This window comes from Carcharhinus amblyrhynchos, chromosome 13 (genome assembly GCF_965287045.1).
Source record: "Carcharhinus amblyrhynchos chromosome 13, sCarAmb.v2.hapA, whole genome shotgun sequence".
Taxonomy (NCBI): Eukaryota; Metazoa; Chordata; class Chondrichthyes; order Carcharhiniformes; family Carcharhinidae; genus Carcharhinus; species Carcharhinus amblyrhynchos.
Window position 1 is genome coordinate 19,838,931 of NC_137336.1, and position 17,525 is coordinate 19,856,455.

General features: G+C 42.2%; 1 protein-coding gene across 7 annotated transcripts in view; it reads left to right on the plus strand.

The window, feature by feature from the left end:
- Positions 1-17,525, plus strand: part of LOC145351748 (teneurin-2-like) — a 1,559,410-nt gene that overhangs the window by 1,056,665 nt on the left and 485,220 nt on the right. The window contains exon 1 of one of the 7 annotated variants that reach the window (XM_080201355.1): positions 11,132-11,196. The exons of 5 other annotated variants lie outside the window; for them this stretch is intronic. In XM_080201355.1, coding sequence (XP_080057481.1) covers positions 11,148-11,196 — 49 coding nt within the window. In that variant the 5' untranslated portion in view covers positions 11,132-11,147. Of the gene's footprint in view, positions 1-11,131; positions 11,197-17,525 lie in introns of those variants that run through there. One more of the 7 variants, XM_080201356.1, reaches the window with a different exon arrangement.

A 17,525-nucleotide genomic window follows, 5' to 3' on the forward strand; every position in this document is an offset into this window, starting at 1 on the left:
CGATATGTTATTTCAACTGCCTCGAATGTGAGAAACTTGGGAGTCGCTGCACATTGGCTGAGGCTGCCTGTGCACACAGGAAGAGATGCAAATCACAACAGCCTGAGATATGATGGTCTCCAAGCTGGAGAGAGGAACTTGAGAGAAGGAAATAGGAAACCATGGGGTAAAAATTCATCCTAGCTTGTGGATTGGGCCCAAATTGAGACCAGTTGGGAAATGTTGCCCCGATCAGAAGGCCCAAAGCTGGCCAGAGTTGGATCCTGTACCTCATATCAATAATTTGGTTAACACTAACAGGCAATTTTTGCATTCAAAAATGTGAAAAGGGGAAAAGGAAAGCAGCAGGAATGGGACCAATTGAAGCCATCAGCATGGAGGCAGGATGCATTCAGGAGAGTGCTTATGCCTATCCTGCCTTCACATCACTTTGAAAAAAGAGATATATTTTGGGTAAAGGAGACTGGGCAAGTTAAAGTGTGCGTGCAGCAGGTCTGGAGATTGCCCCAATCAAAGCAACCTCCAACAGCCCTTAAAACAGAGGCTGGGCTGCTCATTCGCACACAGTTTGGCGTATGCCCTCTTTCAGCTGGCTGTTTTCAGGTGTCCAAAAAATGCCCAACCCAACTTCAAAGCAAAATACTGCAGATGCTGGAAATCTGAAATAAAAATGGAGATTGTTGGAAAAGCTCAGCAGCATCTGTGGAGAGAGAAACAGAGTTAATGTTTTGAGTCTGTATGACTCTTCTTTACAGTTAAAGAGAGGGAGAAAGGTGATGGATTATAGATTGTATAAGAGGGGTTGGAATAGCTGGAACAAAGTAGAAAGTCAATGATAGGTGGGAGCTAGAAGGGATTGCAACAAAGATGTATAGGGCACGAGACAAAGGAAGTGTTAATGGTATTCCGAAGGACTATAGCCAGGTGCTGATAATGGAATAAAGGTGAGATATCAGATAGTTCTCCTGTTAACACATTCTGCTAATTTACCTTTATGCCATTATCAGCAGCTTCTTAAGTTCTACATACTGCCATTAATGCTTCCTCTGTCTCGTGCCCTACACGCCTTTGTTGCAATCTTTCCTAACTCCCACCTATCACTGACCTTCTACTCCACTCCTCCTTCTCCACCTTCTATTATACATTATGTAATCAATCATTACTCTCCCTCACTTTAACTCTGAAGAAGAGTCATACAGACTCAAAACATTAACTCCATATCTCTCTCCACAGATGATGCCAGCCCTGCTGAGCTTTTCTGGCATTTTCTGTTTTTATTCCAGCTTCAGATCAAATGATTTTTCCCTTGGAACAAGGACACTGGTCCCTGATTTAGTCATCCTCGCATCTGTTTTCACCTATTAAAAGGATGCAGTGAGATCCTATTTCCAATCAACAGCCTATGACTGTGAGTGACATAGATGGAAGTCAGTGATGAATAGTACTGGAGAATCAAAAACAAACAGAGGAGTGGCACTAGACTAAGGTCATGTGCTTCCAGATTAGTTACCATCCACTGCAATAAGATAAGAAAAGGCTCCTGCTTTAAATTTTCAAACTGTGACCCAGATTTTCAATTTAACACTCAGGTATGTGCAGTATCTAATTATCGAAGAAGTGGCTCAGCAATGTCTGCTGGTAACTCCCTCTGTAAGATTCACCCTGTCTGAATATGCTGACACTCTTTTGACTTATACTATGTTAACCAATTACTCCCCATTAAATTTAAACTGATTTAAGCAGTAAAATGGTAGCCAGGAGAAGGCAGTGGAGGCTAGTGTTATCATTGCTTACTGACATGTTTCTCGGAACAGGAAACAAAACCCACCTCATAACGCATGAAGCTGAATGCATTTATATCTTAATGCTTTTGCCAATGGCTGTAACACAAAAGAGGTAATAAACAGTTGTGATTACTATGACTTGCTCTGAACACTGGAATTTCAGCTGCAATTCAAGTTGGGGCTGAATTATGGCAAATGCATTTGCAAAAGGATTTTACCCAATTTTGCGTTCAGGGTAACAACTTTTGACAGTTTCTCTTGATGGTGTTTTCTGTGGCTATTTGCCTCTCTAAGGAAACAATGTAAACTGTGGGGCAAGTCCATACAGCATAACTTGTTTATGATTAATTACACTGAATCTGATGGTCTAATTTACCTTTTTGTTTCAAGAGGTACTCATATGCTTATGTTATTTTAATCACCGCAGAGTAAACCTGACCTACACCGACGCACCAGTGATCTATCCTCTATGTAATGCTGCCATCACTGGTGAGTGACTGGCATCTCAGCACTAGAAGAGGAACATAATAATGTTTCAACTGATTGCAGCTCTACAGTATAGTAAGCAGACAGGAGTCAGGAGCATTAATGTACACCAAGACCAAAAACTCCCCTCAGAAATTGGTGAACAGGTGTTGAAAGTAGAACATATAAATTGAACCTTTGTGATATGATTTTATTTTTTCTTCACTTGGAATACAGCACTGTGTCAGTAATAAACATAGACTGTTCAGGCCTTTCATTTATCAGCACGCACACAAGATGCTTCAAATAAACTTTGACCATGACCCATCAGAATCCCTTTATAAGAGAGCTGTTTGCCTCATGCCTTGTAGGTTTATGTGTCATCTTGACTTATATGAATACTTCACAGTTGCTACGTTTGATTTGCTTTTCTCCTTGTTTCCATTTCTGTACCGACTAACAAAGGAAATCCTATTTCAGATTTCTCTATAGCAACATGAAGATTTCTAGGGTATTTGTCATAAAGGTCACTAAAAAGGACAGTTTGGAGGTTTACATCAGCAAAATGCTGCGGATATTGGAAATCTGAAACTAAAACAAAACAGAAAAAGCTGTAAGTTGCTCAGCATAGGTCAGGCAGCATCTGTGGAGAGAAAAATTGGCCTGACGTTTCAGGCCAATGAGTTTTCATCAGACATGTGAATCTGTTTTTGCAGCAGGTTTGAGGTTTATTTGTGATAGTATCCTGAAAACTGATGAGCAAATGCAACCATTTTTGAAAGAGGCCTTTTACATGTATTAATCCCACTTCCTTCAATTAGGGCACCAGTAATTCCTAGACAAAAGGCTTTCTCAGATATAGATAACAATAAATGCCATGTTTAATGTACCATAAACTTTTATGGCTTTTTAAAACATTTACCCTGAGTTGTACTGAGGTTGAAACTAAGATAACAAACTTAGGGGAAAAAGAGGACAGAAATGAATTGATGTTATGGCACAGGTAAATACTTCAACAACATTTTCTTTTCACCTGGAACAGGTATTTTTGTGGGGGAAACAAAGCACTCACCATTTTATAAATAATGCAAGTTTCCTGCAAGCTGTTTAGCACAACAAACTCTGCCAAGTTGATCTCTCCAACTCTAATTGGATTAGCCCTAGATTGATTCTGTATTAAAGTTATGTCAATTTCCTAAACCCAAGGTGAATAAAAAGCTAATCCTTCAGAGAAATCCTGTCAGAAGTCCTTCTTCCTTCCCTCTGTTGTCAGCTGATGCAGTGATAAGTGTATCTGTGATAAATTACCCCTAAGGCACTTGCAGCGACTTGTTCAGCAATCCACTGAGGAGAGAGAAAAAATTTTTTGGACAGTTTATTCAACTCTTAGTTCCTTCCTATCCTTGCCTCTTTTCGGAAGGCTGTGACCCATCATGTGTTGTTTCAACAGGCTGGTGGCAGGCTGAAACAATTTTAGAATTTAAGGCGGGTCATCACAACAGAGGTATATTCCAATTCAAATGTTATTTAATTGAGTTTTTCGGTAATTGCTTGAGATGAAACTATCTCAGGTTTAAAGTTTATTTATTTTTGTCACAAGTAGTCTTACATTAGCACTGCAATTAAGTTACTGTGAAAGTCCCCAAGTCGCCACACTCCAGCACCCGTTCGGGTACACTGAGGGAGAATTCAGCATGGCCAATGCACCTAACCAGCATGTCTTTTGGACTGTGGGAGGAAACCGGAGCACCTGGAGGAAACCCACGCAGAGTGGAAAAACACAGGGAGAACATGCAAACTCCGCACAGACAGTGACCCAAGCCTGGATTGGAACCTGTGTCCCTGGAGCTTTGAGGCAGCAGTGCTAATTCCTATCAACATAATGCCACAATAAGAATTATATTTCTGGGTGGTTTGTAATGGGTATAATAATATATACATATATATATATATATATACACACCCATAGCCCATATATATGTGTGTGTTTTTTTTGCTGTTTATTATTTTGTTGTCCCATTGTCTTTTCTAGGCTGCCCCCTTGCAGGGTCAGATCCCTCACTGTGTCTCCTCAAACCCTGCCAACTCTTTCCCTTGCTGACGGTAGCCCACTTACTTTAAATGCGTTAACGTCGACATTATGATAAAGAGCGATTAGGCAATCTCGGTTTGAGTTCTTAGATTTTTAATTTTCCGCACATCAGCCGGTGTGGCGACAGAAAAAAAAACAAAAAAAAGACACACTTGCCACTGCTTTTGTTACAGCATGTTATAACTGAAATGTTGTTTTGTTTCAACACGTTGCTCTTAACAGTATGCAACACTTCTTCTGCAGTTGAGCATCATTCTTATAGATGATGCTCTAAGTGCCGAGGGGACTTAAGTACTCAGAGGGCTAATGCGCCTGGAACACTTTATAATTTTAAACAGATAAAATCTCGCTCTGCTTCTTCTTGACCTGACTCAGACTGTTGTCATAAAAAAAATTAAATCCTCTCACCATGTCTTATTAAATTTAAATTGACAAATCATTGGGGAGAAGGGGAACGACAGTTTAGTTTCAGTAAGTATTCACTCTGATAGGTAAAATGTAAGTTTGATGGGCGATGCAGACAGAGATGGATGGTTGATGTCTGTAGCGCTGAGAAGCTTTCTAATTTTGATTAAAAGCAGCAATGTTTTTAATGGATATAATTTGCATATTTGGGGAAATGTTCTGGAGTGACTAGAATCCCCGTACAGCCAGGAATTATCTGCTAAACATCTCTCACACTAGTCACACTAGGACACTAGGACGCGTTATGGTAGGTAGTGATTAATTTAGTCAGAACCCGGGCAATAACTTAGATTTCAATTTAGACTTGTAGCAGTGGCCAGTGTGTGGCACAGTAGGTACCAATTATATTCATTTGCCTGTGGAAGCCGAGGCAAATCCAACCAATCCAACTTTCCTCCCACTAATGACCAGCGACCTTTGTGAAATTAGCTTAGGCATTTCTAAGCAATTTCCTAGTAACTGGAGGCCCAAAGTACTAAACTGGCTTTAATAGTCTCAAATTGGAACAAAAATTGACAATCTCCTTCAGGTCCCAATAGCCAGTGCATGAAGTGGTGAAGAAGAGATATGCTCACACGTGTAGCCAAACATAGTTACAGCGCCGACGGAAGCCATTTGGTCCATCGTTTCTGTGCCAGTTTTTGTATAAGTAATTCGAAACTCATCCTAATACTGTTTCTTCGCCCCAGCCTTGCACTTTCTTTACTTAGAATGTTTCGGTACTGTTCCCTTACAGGACTCAACGATCCATGTCTCAGACGTCCCCTGTAGTAAGGCGCTTCATACTGTCTCCTAACCTCTCATTTGCACTTTACCTCAAATTTGAAAGTGCTTGATACAAATAATGTCGATGTCTGCAATGCGGAGGGGAAATATTTCATTTGCTGGCATTGATAACACTTAGCTTAATAAGTGCAACAATTTACAAGAGTTAACTGAGACGTGTTACACGTTTCTTCTCTGAACGCACGGGTGAAATGCCTTCAAGAACCCTGTACGGGAAATGTTGGTGTGTCAACTCGCAACACCCCTTTCCACCAAAGCTCAAGCTGCCAATGTTCTGCATCACTGCAGCACCCAACTGTGACCTTGCACCGTCTTGTTGCATCTTGCAAATGTGTTGTTGCAAATTTTGCAAACTAATATTTTCTGCAGCTCATGCCAACTTGTTAACTGTTAAAGAGCATTGGCCTTGAAATTGCAGTGTGATTATTACCATATGAATACTCATTCATACAAGTGTATTTTCTGCGCTATCATAACAGGGATAGCACAATACAAAATCTCTGTTGGAGTAGTAGATAGAGAATATTAGACAACGTGTTCAGTATTCAATGCTTGAGCTGCACACAGTGCCATCACAATGCTTGTATTCATCATTAGCTTAAGTATATTAGATATTGCAAAGGTTAACAGATTACCTGAACATGGTAGCGAAGTAATATTCTGATGGAAAAAGTAACGCGATTAAAGTTAAACTTCCATAGATATTGACTGCTGTCTGTTACAATTACTGCAATGAAATCTCTCCAAAGTGATGAATGTTGTTGGTAAAGTTTATTTCAAATTCGTGTTTTTTTTTGCCCGGGTGGATTACACATCGTATTGGCAACTTCAATAGAGCATGTTCCCAGCGCGTTAATGAGGTTCACACGGATTCCAACTGAGGGTGATACAATTCCTGATTTTATCAAGGAATAACCTATAGGTGATTATCCGACAATTCATTATGCGGCGTATATCATGTAGATAAAAAAAATCAAAAGCAGGGAATAATTTTAAAGCGTGGATATTATTGAAGGGTTAACATGAGCTCGTAAAACCCAAGAGCCATTTCGGTGTTACTTTTTTTTAACTTGGACCGTGAGATCCTTATTGCGCTCAGAATTGTGCCCCATTAGACTGCCGTGCTGTTGAGGGCATCTCTTGGCAACCGGTATCATAATGGTCTTTATTGGCCAAGATGTGCTTTTGTTAGTTCGTGCTCACTGAAGGATTAATGATTACAATGTAATCATTGCCCGTTTGTTGATAATCTCGCAGTTGGTTTACTGCAACGTTATATTCTGCACCCTCTCCTTTCCTTCTCCCCTGTGTGAGCGGTATGTTTTGTCTGTATAGCGCTGCGAGAAACAATACTTCCCACTGCATCCAAATACATGTGACAATAATAAATCAAATCAAATCGGAAGTACAGACAATAATGAACGCCAGGGGCTGGTAAAAAAAGGGGATACTTCTGCTGAGAAGTTCAAGTGACACTTTGACCTGGGAGAGAAAATGTAGTTAGTTGTCAGCTGGGCCCCCGAATGAAATGACGACTTTGCAATTACTCCAGAATGCCACATATTATTACATACTATGATGTTGATAAGATTGTTCTATTTTGTTTGGCTTTAGTTCTGTCAATAGTGAGCATCCTGGCATTATACCAGTGACCTCCAGGTGATACCTGATGATGGCCAGTGCAACAATAATACAATTGCTGTAAATTTATCATCCCTCTGTCAAATCCAATGAATGTTTTCAAGTTGATAATTTAATTTTGAGACTGTGACGAGTGAGAATTATACAGGTGCTCAGAATTCACCTCTTATGGCTTTCTGGATCAACTGACCCATTGGTTAAATCAATGTTTTGTTACCACACCCAAATACTTCTTATCACCCTCGTGGGTGGCACGTTGGCACAATGGTTGGCAGTGCTGCCTCGCAGTGTTAGGGACCTGGGTTCGATTCCCAGCTTGGATGACTGTGTGCATGCTCTGCCTATATGATTGGGGGTTCCCTCCTAGTGCTCTAGTTTCCTCCCACTGTTCGAAAGACTGTTTCAGTTCTGGAAAGTTGGCTAGGTGCATTGGCCATGCTAAATTCTCCCTCAGTGTACCCAAACAGGCGCTGGAGTGTGGCGACTAGGGGATTGTCATAGTAACTTCATTGCAGTGTTAATGTTAATCTGTGACACCTAATAAATAAATTATTCATTATAATTTTAAATAGCCGATTGCTATTTTTACTGCAATTAGGTGGAGATAGGTACAAAAGGGTGGGTTGGGATTTGCTCGCATCTTTTTCTTTCAGATGCTTTTGGTCTTGGAATAAGGAATGATCTCTCAGTGTGTGGTCCGTATGAATGACCTCCAAGCTCATACATTTTTGGCCACCGGTCAATCTCCCCCACCGGAAAAAATGGATTACGTGATGAACAATAATATTTTCATAGGAATGGTCGGTATAGCTCCTATCTCTCAGGTTAGGGGGAATTGAATTATAGGACAAGTGTTACTTTAAAATACGATCGGTATTATTGGTAGGGAAGTAACGGAATGGAGAAAAGAGAATGTAATGTAAGTTTAATTGCTGATAGATTTTACTTCAACTCTCTATATAACAACAGATTAGAAACTAATCTTTTCTGACATGGCAAGAATGCACCGTGTGGTCTAAACCAGCGTGTCTGTTTAAAGCTGTCAGTTCCCGACACAGAATTTGCTGTTGGTGCGTAAGTGGGAGCAAAAGTTGTCTGTTTTTGGAACATTGGTTTACACCCGTGCTTCTCCAGAGTGGTGAGGTGGCCAACCTTTCGTGTGCCACCATTAAGACGCAGCAAGTTTCGTCTGAGCTCTTCCCCGCGGCTGAGGGCGGAGGGCGGGGGGGTGGGGGGAGTCCAAAATCACCCGGCCAGGAACACAAATTAATCTGTGCGTACTGACTGGTGGAGATCCAGCAAGAGGTCTCCAGCCCACCTTGGGGAATATGTGCGCTGATAATCCATGGAATGGAGAAAATAACAGTTATTCCAATGGCTGGGAGATGTTATTTTCGCATTGGGCTCCATTCTGAGACAATGTGCTCTTGTGAGCTCCCAAATGATCTAAATTATACTGCAGCTATTGGGAATTCTTGAATGGATGGGGTATGGGGTGGGGGGCAGAGGAGGAGGAAGATGAATGTGACTGCCCTGATTCTGCATCCCTTCCATCTATCGCAATTGGGGAAGTTTCCACATCTTTCAAAACAGATGTTGCGGGGGGAACTTTTTTTTTGTTTATGGGATGCAGGGGTTTGCCCCGAACTCCGGGTCAAAGGAACTCGGGAGGAGATACAGTTTTGGAGGCACTCGAGGCTGGAAGTTTACTGTAAGTGACACAAACCTGGGAGTTTAGTTAACTGTAAAACAAAAAGGACCTTTGGGAAGAGAGAGGGGACGATTGTAAGTACAGCGAACAGCTCTCCTGTCAACAGTGGAGTAGAACCAGACCGAGCCTAGATATTCCACAAAGATACAAAGACTGAAGCTTTAGCTCCCGGCATCTCTCACCAAAAAAATGTTTCTCCTTCACACGTCAGATGCTAATTAGCAAATATCTAATTAGGAATAGAAGATTAATCGCTCCTGGGAGCAGTTGAGCCTTTGAGCTCTGGTGGCTATGTGTGTGTGTGTGTGAGAGAGAAAGGAGTGAGAGAAAGAGACATTCAGTGACACAAGAGCATCGTTGTCAGAAGGCACACACACACACACACACACACACACCCATCTCTATCTCCCTCACTCACTCCGGGTCGATGCAATATGTTGAGTTCGTATCATTGTTAGACGGCGCTTTAGATTGATTTGGTGGCGGCGGAGAGAGACTCTTGGAGGTGGTGGCTGGAGGGGGGGGGAAGTGGTGGTGAGCAGCAGATCAAACGTTGCTGTACTTTGCCCTGTCTGGGCAGCTCTGTGTGTGTGTGAGAGGGAGAGAGAGGGTGAGAGGGAGCTGCATGGGGCCACAAGCTGCTTGCAAGTGTCTGCTTGTGACTGGGGCGACATTAGCAGAGAGGAGCTCGGTGGTGCTGGGGGGTGGAGGAGGGGGGACATCTGCTATTTACACCTGTCTGGCTCGCAGCCATCAGTTGTCATGGAGTCACCAGTGTAGACATCAGCGGCTGCAGCTTTCTGACAGAGAGCAGAGCTTTAATCCAGCCCGGAGAACTGCGCTGTTATTCTCATCTATTTCCCAAGTTATCCCAAACCCTCGGACTTATTTATTTTTCCCCCTGCAGTGTTGATACTTATTTCTGCTCTCAGACCCTCCCTCCTATTCCACCAGATAAAAGGGATGCCGAGGCAGGGCTAACCAGCTCGCTGCTTTGACGTTTGGCTCCCTCCACTATATTTTTGTTTGAAGCTCTGACATTCGCTTTTTTCTTTTCTTTCTCCCCCTCTCTCTATTTTTCCCCCCTTTTCTTTTCTCCGGTTTTGCTAGAAGGAAGTGTCCGAGTTGGAGGCTCCTAAAGCCGGCTCCGGTCATGTCCCAGGCTCCGCTAAACTCCACGATCGCGCTGCCTTGTATCCGGGGAAGGTAAGGGTGGGAGAATCTGTCTCAACCAACCCCTTCCTCGTCCACTCTGCCAGCTTCTGCCCTTCCCTCCACCCGCCTCTCTCTCTCTCATTCCGTTCCTTCTCTCTTCCATCTCCGTCCCTGCTCCTTTCCTTTCATTCCTTCCCCCTCTCCCTCTCTCATTTCCCCCTCTTGTCTTCTCGATAATTTCATTCTATCCCTCCCTCTTTCATTCATTCTCTTCTTCCCTTCCTTTTTTAATTTCTTCCCTCCTTCATTCCTTCCCCTCTCTCTCTCACTCGTTCCTCCCCCCTTTCTTTCATTCCATTCCTTCTCTCTCTCTCACACACACTTCTTTCCTTCCATCCCCTTTCTATTTTATTTAATTCATTCCCTCTCTCTCATTTCTTTCCTCCCTCCCTCTCTCGTTCCTTCCCTCTCCCTCTCCTTTCCTCCCTCCCTCTCTCACTCCTTTCCTCTCTCTCCTTCCCCCTCCCTCCTTCTCCGCTCCCTCCACTTCCCTCCTTTTCCTTCCTTCTCTCCCTCTCTCTCTTCCCTCTCTCTCTCTCACTCCTTTCCCCTCTCTCCCTCTCCCTCTCTCTCACACCTTTGCTCCCTCTCTCACTCCGTCCCACCTCCCTTTTTCTTTTTCATTTCCTTTCTTCCCTCTCTCTCTCGCAAACCCCTCCTCCCTCCCTCCCTCCCTCCTCCTCCACTCCCCCCCCCCCCCCCAAATCTCTTTCTTTCTCTCTCTGTCCATCTCCAGTTTAGAAGAGTCAGGTCAGGAGGCCGGACTGGTATCGAACCCGCGGCAGGCACTGTCTCTGCTTGCTGGCAGTGGTGCAGGCAGGGGAGGGGGGTACTGGCTGGGGATTTACCGGCGAGAGCTGGCAGTGCGTGTGTGTGTGTGTGTGTGTGTGGCCGCTCTCCTCCATCACCCCCACCACCATCATCTTCGTTCTCCTAGCGGCCGGAGGGTGAGGCCAGCCCAGTGGGGGGGAATCTGCAAGCCCCGGACATGCTACTCGCCAACGCCGCCAAGCCCAAGAAGTTCCCGGCGGAGACAGGTAGGTGCGAGCTTTTTAGCAATCTCATCCCTCAAGCCCATATGAAGCATTCGTCAAAATGTCCCGGCCATCCATCCATCCATCCACCGACACGGGGGCGAACTGTGCAGGTTGTTCAAATATTCCAGCTCACTTTAAAATATAAAAGAAATATTATTAATTCTAGGAGCCGTGCTGTGAGTTTAACAAGGCTCCCCATCTCATTGCATGGTCGTGTCAGGTAGATTGAAAGGGCGGCGGGGGGGTGGGGGGGAGCTGGAGAAGGTTGAGAGACAGCTCCCCCCCCCCCCCACTTCCTCCTGTCAAAAAAGTTGAATAAGAAACTCTCCTTTCGGATCGTGTGTGCCGTCTTCATATTTTGTTCTTTCAGTCGAAAGCTGGGTGTTTGTCTGTATTCCAGTTCCGGACTATATGGAAGGGAGGCTACATGGACTTTAGTGTTCAGGCAGTATCCTTTAACTCTTCCGTTCCATTCCTTTTAAATCCTTCAGCAGTTTATTCACCAACAACAGAGCGAGTGCCGCCTTTGCAATGTGTTAATGCCCCGTCCTCCTTCCTAGCGGGTACGTTCCAGTGTGACATACTGTTGGGATGGCATCAGGCAATTTGTGTGTGTGTGTTTTTTTGGACCGCGTTTTCTCTGCAAGCTGCAAGCTCTGTTGACAATTCTGATGCGTTGTTCGCAGTTGTTGATGTCTTTGCTTTCTATCCAGAGCCGGCGTTCAGTGTCCAATCTCAAATATGCAGGGTTTGATTTTTCCAGTCGCCTGGCAAGTTGGAATAAGGATCGACTCATTAACTAACTGCCTTTCCTTACAAATCAAAAATAAATTCGCTTCAGGCAGACACAGCGACCTTTAGGTGTGAGGCAGGAATTCTGTTACTTTTGTCAGGAAGTGATGAGTCTAAACCATGTTAAAAACAAAACCTCCCAACCAGCATATCATTCTTCAATTAGTTTAAATGATTAAGAGACGGAGGCCTTCCGCTGGACTCACTGGCTTCACTGTTCTGTTCAATGCCTCTCATGTCAGTTTAGAAGTCCCTGTTTCACCAAACTTGTTGCAGTCAAATTATTCACTCACAATTCAATTTGGACAAATGAATCTAATACCACTGGAAATAAATGAGAGGAAGTTAGTTTCTCCCATTTGACTCTCAAACCACTGAACATTACATCTCCTTGGCAACCTTGAAACTATTGTCCCCAATGCGATCGGCTGTTGGGGCCAATATGTCACAATGCCCAAGATTTTGTGGTATAACTGAGGGAGCAAGGGCATCCTTTGGGAATGAGGTTTACAGTGTCCTCCGTCCTTGCAAAACTTAGAAGGAATTTACTTTTTTAAGAAAAATGTTTTGTTTATGACAATTCTGACTAAGCTCCCAAGTCTCTCTTCGCTCATGCAAGCAATAGAAATTCAATCCTCAGTGGTGTTATGATGAGCATCTCATGTTTGATGACAAGAGATTTACTTATCAACTGAAATTGCAGTGTTACAGTATTGGTTGATTGTGAACAGATCAAAAGTGATAGTGTGTTGCATTCTTGCAAAGGAGTGGAGGAAACATCATTATCTAGAGTCATAAAGAGTGAAGAAAATCTCTTATACTGACACCATGATTATTCTGATCTGTTTTTATTCAAAAATGTCTAGAATGTATTTTTAAGCTTATTCTTAACTGAAGATATGAATAAATTAGCAAGGGTATGTCTCAAAGGTGACATTCAAATTAACTTTTCCATGTTAAGCTAAACAGGCTGCGGTTTCCAAACAAATTAATCTTAATGATTAAAACCACAAATTCTAATTATAATGCTGATAGTGATACTGCTTATAACTTCTAATTATATGGTGAGACAGTTCAGAATATAAATAAATTCTTGACAAAAAATCTCCATTGTGTCCTTAACCACAACCAGCTCAAAGGAGAAATGTATATTTTTTCCCCTATGTAAAAGGGGCCTGGCTGATTGACAATTTACCTGCAGTTGCATTCATACATTTGCCTTTTGACATTGCAGAATCAAACAGTAGTGCAGGAAGTGACAGATAAATCAGATTTTTTTTTCTCTCGCTATAGTGCTTACCATGAAATGCTGGTTAAAGGTTCCGCTAACAAATAGTTGCAGATGCAAATGTTGGTAAATTGTGTTGTTTTTAAGAGAGGGAAGGGGAAAAGAAATAACAAGCGTTTGGATCAGTCTTGTCACAGTTTAGCTTTTCTTCCACTTTTCTCATTCCCAAAATGAAGTTTATTTTTCACTCTTAGCGGTCTGTACAGGCAGTAAAATTCATTTTATGATCCATTGGTTTCTATCTCTTTCAGTGTATCTAAAGTCTTGGCAGCTCATTCTCAGGTGGATGCAACAAATTTTTATATAATTTTACTTCTCAGCATTCTCGCAGCTTTGTGTCCTGATTTGTCCTCCTTCCCCTATTGCCGATAAATTAGGTGTCTTTAATGCTCGTGCACAAATGCTTAATATGCTTGCAACAAATTTGCCCACTATTTTAGCAACAGCATTAATGGATTTAAAATAAATGTGTTGTAATATTGCTTACTTGCATACCAATTTTCAGGGAGATTAAATTGCATGACATGCATGTTTTTCAACATGCATGCATCTTGGTCTCTACATCTTTCAGGCTTTTACTTCCACTCTCTCAAGCTTTGTTTCTTGTTTATCCACCTCTATACTCCACACATAATTCCCATATCACTCTGACACTGCAGGCTTATGGTGTCCTTATGCTATGACTCCCAGTCTTAGTACCTATAGAATATGACGTACAATGAGCAGGTCTGATCTATACTCCCAACTAGAACGGTATACTTTGCCTGTATAGTGCACAAGAAACAATACTTTCCACTGAAATACATGTGACAATAATAAATCAAATCACATCAAAAAAGAATGTCGATCTATGCATGTGTGCATGTTTGTTTTTTATTATTAGAGTGTGAATGAGAGGACAACATCACATAACATTAGAATGCTGAAAAATATATATCTTCTAAAAAACCAAGTGGGTTTTCCTGAACATTTACAAATATGAATTTGCACTGGGCTGGAATTCAACTGGTGGTGAGACTATCCAAACAAGGTGGTGTCTCTCTCTCTCTCTTGAATTATGTCGTTAACTTGACTGTTGAACTGCACCGCCAGTTTTGCATCGATGCACAACCAAAAACCCTCAGAATTGGTGTGAAATTGGTATGTTAGCTGCCCAACCCAACCTGACCTATACTCAAGATGTAAATGTTAATGTGTAACATTTTTGTTTGTGAGCGCTTAGTGCATGAAGACATTATGCCTTCCATATGCGTCAACACAATTCAAAGGGCTTGATTATGACAGTTAGCTTTAGTGCAACTTTAAGCTTTGAATCCAAAGGATTTTGGGACTGCAGTTTGACTCCTGAGGATAAAGTTCAGACTAAGTAAATGTAATGTAGTTACCTAGAAGTAATAACTATGGTGTTGCACCTAATTATTACTTGGAATTGAGAAGAATCACAATCACCTTTACACTAGCAGTCTTTTCATAAAATTGTTCTTGCTAATGTCAAAAACACAGATAGCTTCAGCCGATATGCTAGCTTCTGTCAGTGTGAATTTTAACGTCTAAAAGTCCACAATTTGTATTTCCAGGGAAGATGTTGATATTCTCTATTGTTTGGCTGAATGCGTTGTAAGAAGGAAAACTAGTTCACAGTAAATTCAACTCCCTCTCAACTCATGATCTTGAAAAAGTGCTCACAAAATAATACCAAATTAAAATCGCACAAGTCACTGATTTTGTGATCTCCTGAAAGAAAAATAAAGGATGGAAGTTGAGGAAGCAAACTCCTGAAAGCCTGGGAGAATTTGTGAATCCCATGCATTTAAAGTAGAGTTTGATTTATTGATTCATCATAACCCAGTAACCCTGGAGATTAACCTATGGAAGTCTTTCCAAGAACTCATTGGGTGAATGCACCCAATAACGCAGTGCTGCAGTGAAGTGTTATCCTGCGATAAAATACTACCCTGGAAGAGCAAGCTCACCAGGATATTTTCTCACCTCTATTCCTATTTATTGAAACAAAAGGATGCCTTGCCCATGATGAATGACCTCTTCAGCCAAGTACCAAAGATAAGCTGGTGCCTGTGAAACCATACCTCAGATTGAAATGCTAACTCCAGCAGGGACAGAGTGAGATAGGAAATGGGAGAGAAGAAGGATATTACTTTATAATCCTTTTCTTTAAGTTTTCTAGATTTCAGCTGTTTTTCAGCCAAGGGCTGCAAAGGATGATGGAGGATATGGGGGTGGGAAATTGTTATACTGGACCCAGGAGTTGCCCAGTGATTTCTCCACCCGCTGTGATAAATGGTGTAAAATGAAAACAGGAAAAGAGAACGAGGAAAGGTCTCAAAGGAAATGGAAAACAAAAGGAATAGGAAGGAAGGAACGTGAGAAGTGACTGGAGGAGGGAGGTTTTGAGCAGAGAAGATAATCAGGAAGCACTGCTGAGATTGCACAAGGGAAGCAAGAGGCACAGATTGCAGTGAAAATACAACACATGGGACTTGGCATTACAGGTTACCATAACACCTCTTGAAATTTCATTAGAAATGACTGCTTGTGAAAACCCATATCAATAGGAGCAGACTTCATTTTCAAGCAGACCAACATTAAGAGTACAGTGAAAGATCAGTTTATATAGTGAGAGCAGTTACTTAAATGTTCTGCAATTAGATGTAGATGAATCTTCAGTCCAACCTGTGCAGTTCAGCATTGTGATTTTCCATTTGCTTCTACAGATATTGCACTTGGCAAGGTCCATGACCCAAAATGAACATTGTGACTGTGAATTTCAAACAGTGTTGCCTCTGTACTGTTGCCAGTGCTTTGGGATTGGTTCTCAGCACTGGCAACTCCAGAATATTGCATAACTACTTCTATTTAACTTGCATTTGGATTGCGCGTTAGGCATTTGCTGGGCGGCACGGCAGCACAGTGGTTAGCACTGTTGCCTCATAGCGTCAGGGACCAGGGTTCGATTCCAGCCTTGGCTCGCTGTCTGTGTGGAATCTGCATGCTCTCCCCGTGTCTGTGTGGGTTTCCTCCGGGTGCTCTGATTTCCTCCCACAGTCCAAAGATGTGCGGATTAGGTTGATTGGCCATGCTAAATTGTCCCTTAATGTCAGGGGGACTTGCAAGGGTAAATAAGTAGGGTTACCGGGATAGTGCCTGGATGGGATTGTTGTCGGTGCAGGCTTGATGGGCTAAATGGTCTCCTTCTGCACCATAGGAATTCTGTGATTCTATGATTTGAAACGTTTCGCACAAGTGTTATCAGATAAAATTTGGCATCAAGCTGCATCACACCAAAAGCTTGGTTAAAAAGCAGGGCTTTAAGGGCCATCTTAAAGGAGGAGAAAGAGTGGTATGGAGAGCTTCAGGGAGGGAATTCAAAAGCTTAGGGCTGAGGCAGCTGAAGGCATGACTCCCTGTGGTTTAATGATGAAAATCAGGAGGTATTACTTGAATTAGTGCCTTGCAGTTCCATGCCAGTCAAAGATGATCCCAGTTGTCACCCAGAAAGCAGCTCTAAAAACATGTATAAACGACACAATAGCGCAATAATTGCATTAGTGAAAACAGTTGTGGTGGAGTTTTAGCTGATTCAGAGGAAATTATATTCAAGAGCTTCTAATAAATTATTAAATATTTTCAATACACTTTCAGCAATTTTGGAAAATGTGTATTTCTTGCCCTGAGTTACTGTGAAAATGTAATGAGTGCATATTGTCAACTCCACCTAGGCAAAATACCATTAGGTAAGCGGTATTTTGAAATCAGGAACCATTTTGTGTCTGCGTTTACTTTATTCAGTCCTGCTAATGATATAATCCTTTAACCGTTTACTTCAGTTAATCTCTTTCATCAAATTGCACAATTTTTCATAAGTTCTACTTTCTTTCCTCAATCATCGGTGCTGTATAATTATAATTTCCACATTTTTTTGCAACAATAGCCTAAGATGAGGCGCAGCATAGGTCATACAAAAATTAAAACTCCTTCTGCAAAGCATCAGCAAGCGTACAATTCCTGTCTCTACCAGAATGCCCACTCCATAACAATGTTACTGTTGCCACGCTATCAGTCTGTACAGGCCTTCTGAGTGAGCACGCATATTCAAGCGGCGAGTTGTGGACAGTTCTGCAATGAAGTGATGGCCACTGGAAAATAGGCTGAGATTAATGCAACCTAAATTTAATTTTGGAATGTTGATATCACTCTGATCCTGGAGCTGAAAGAGAAAACAAAAGTTCCG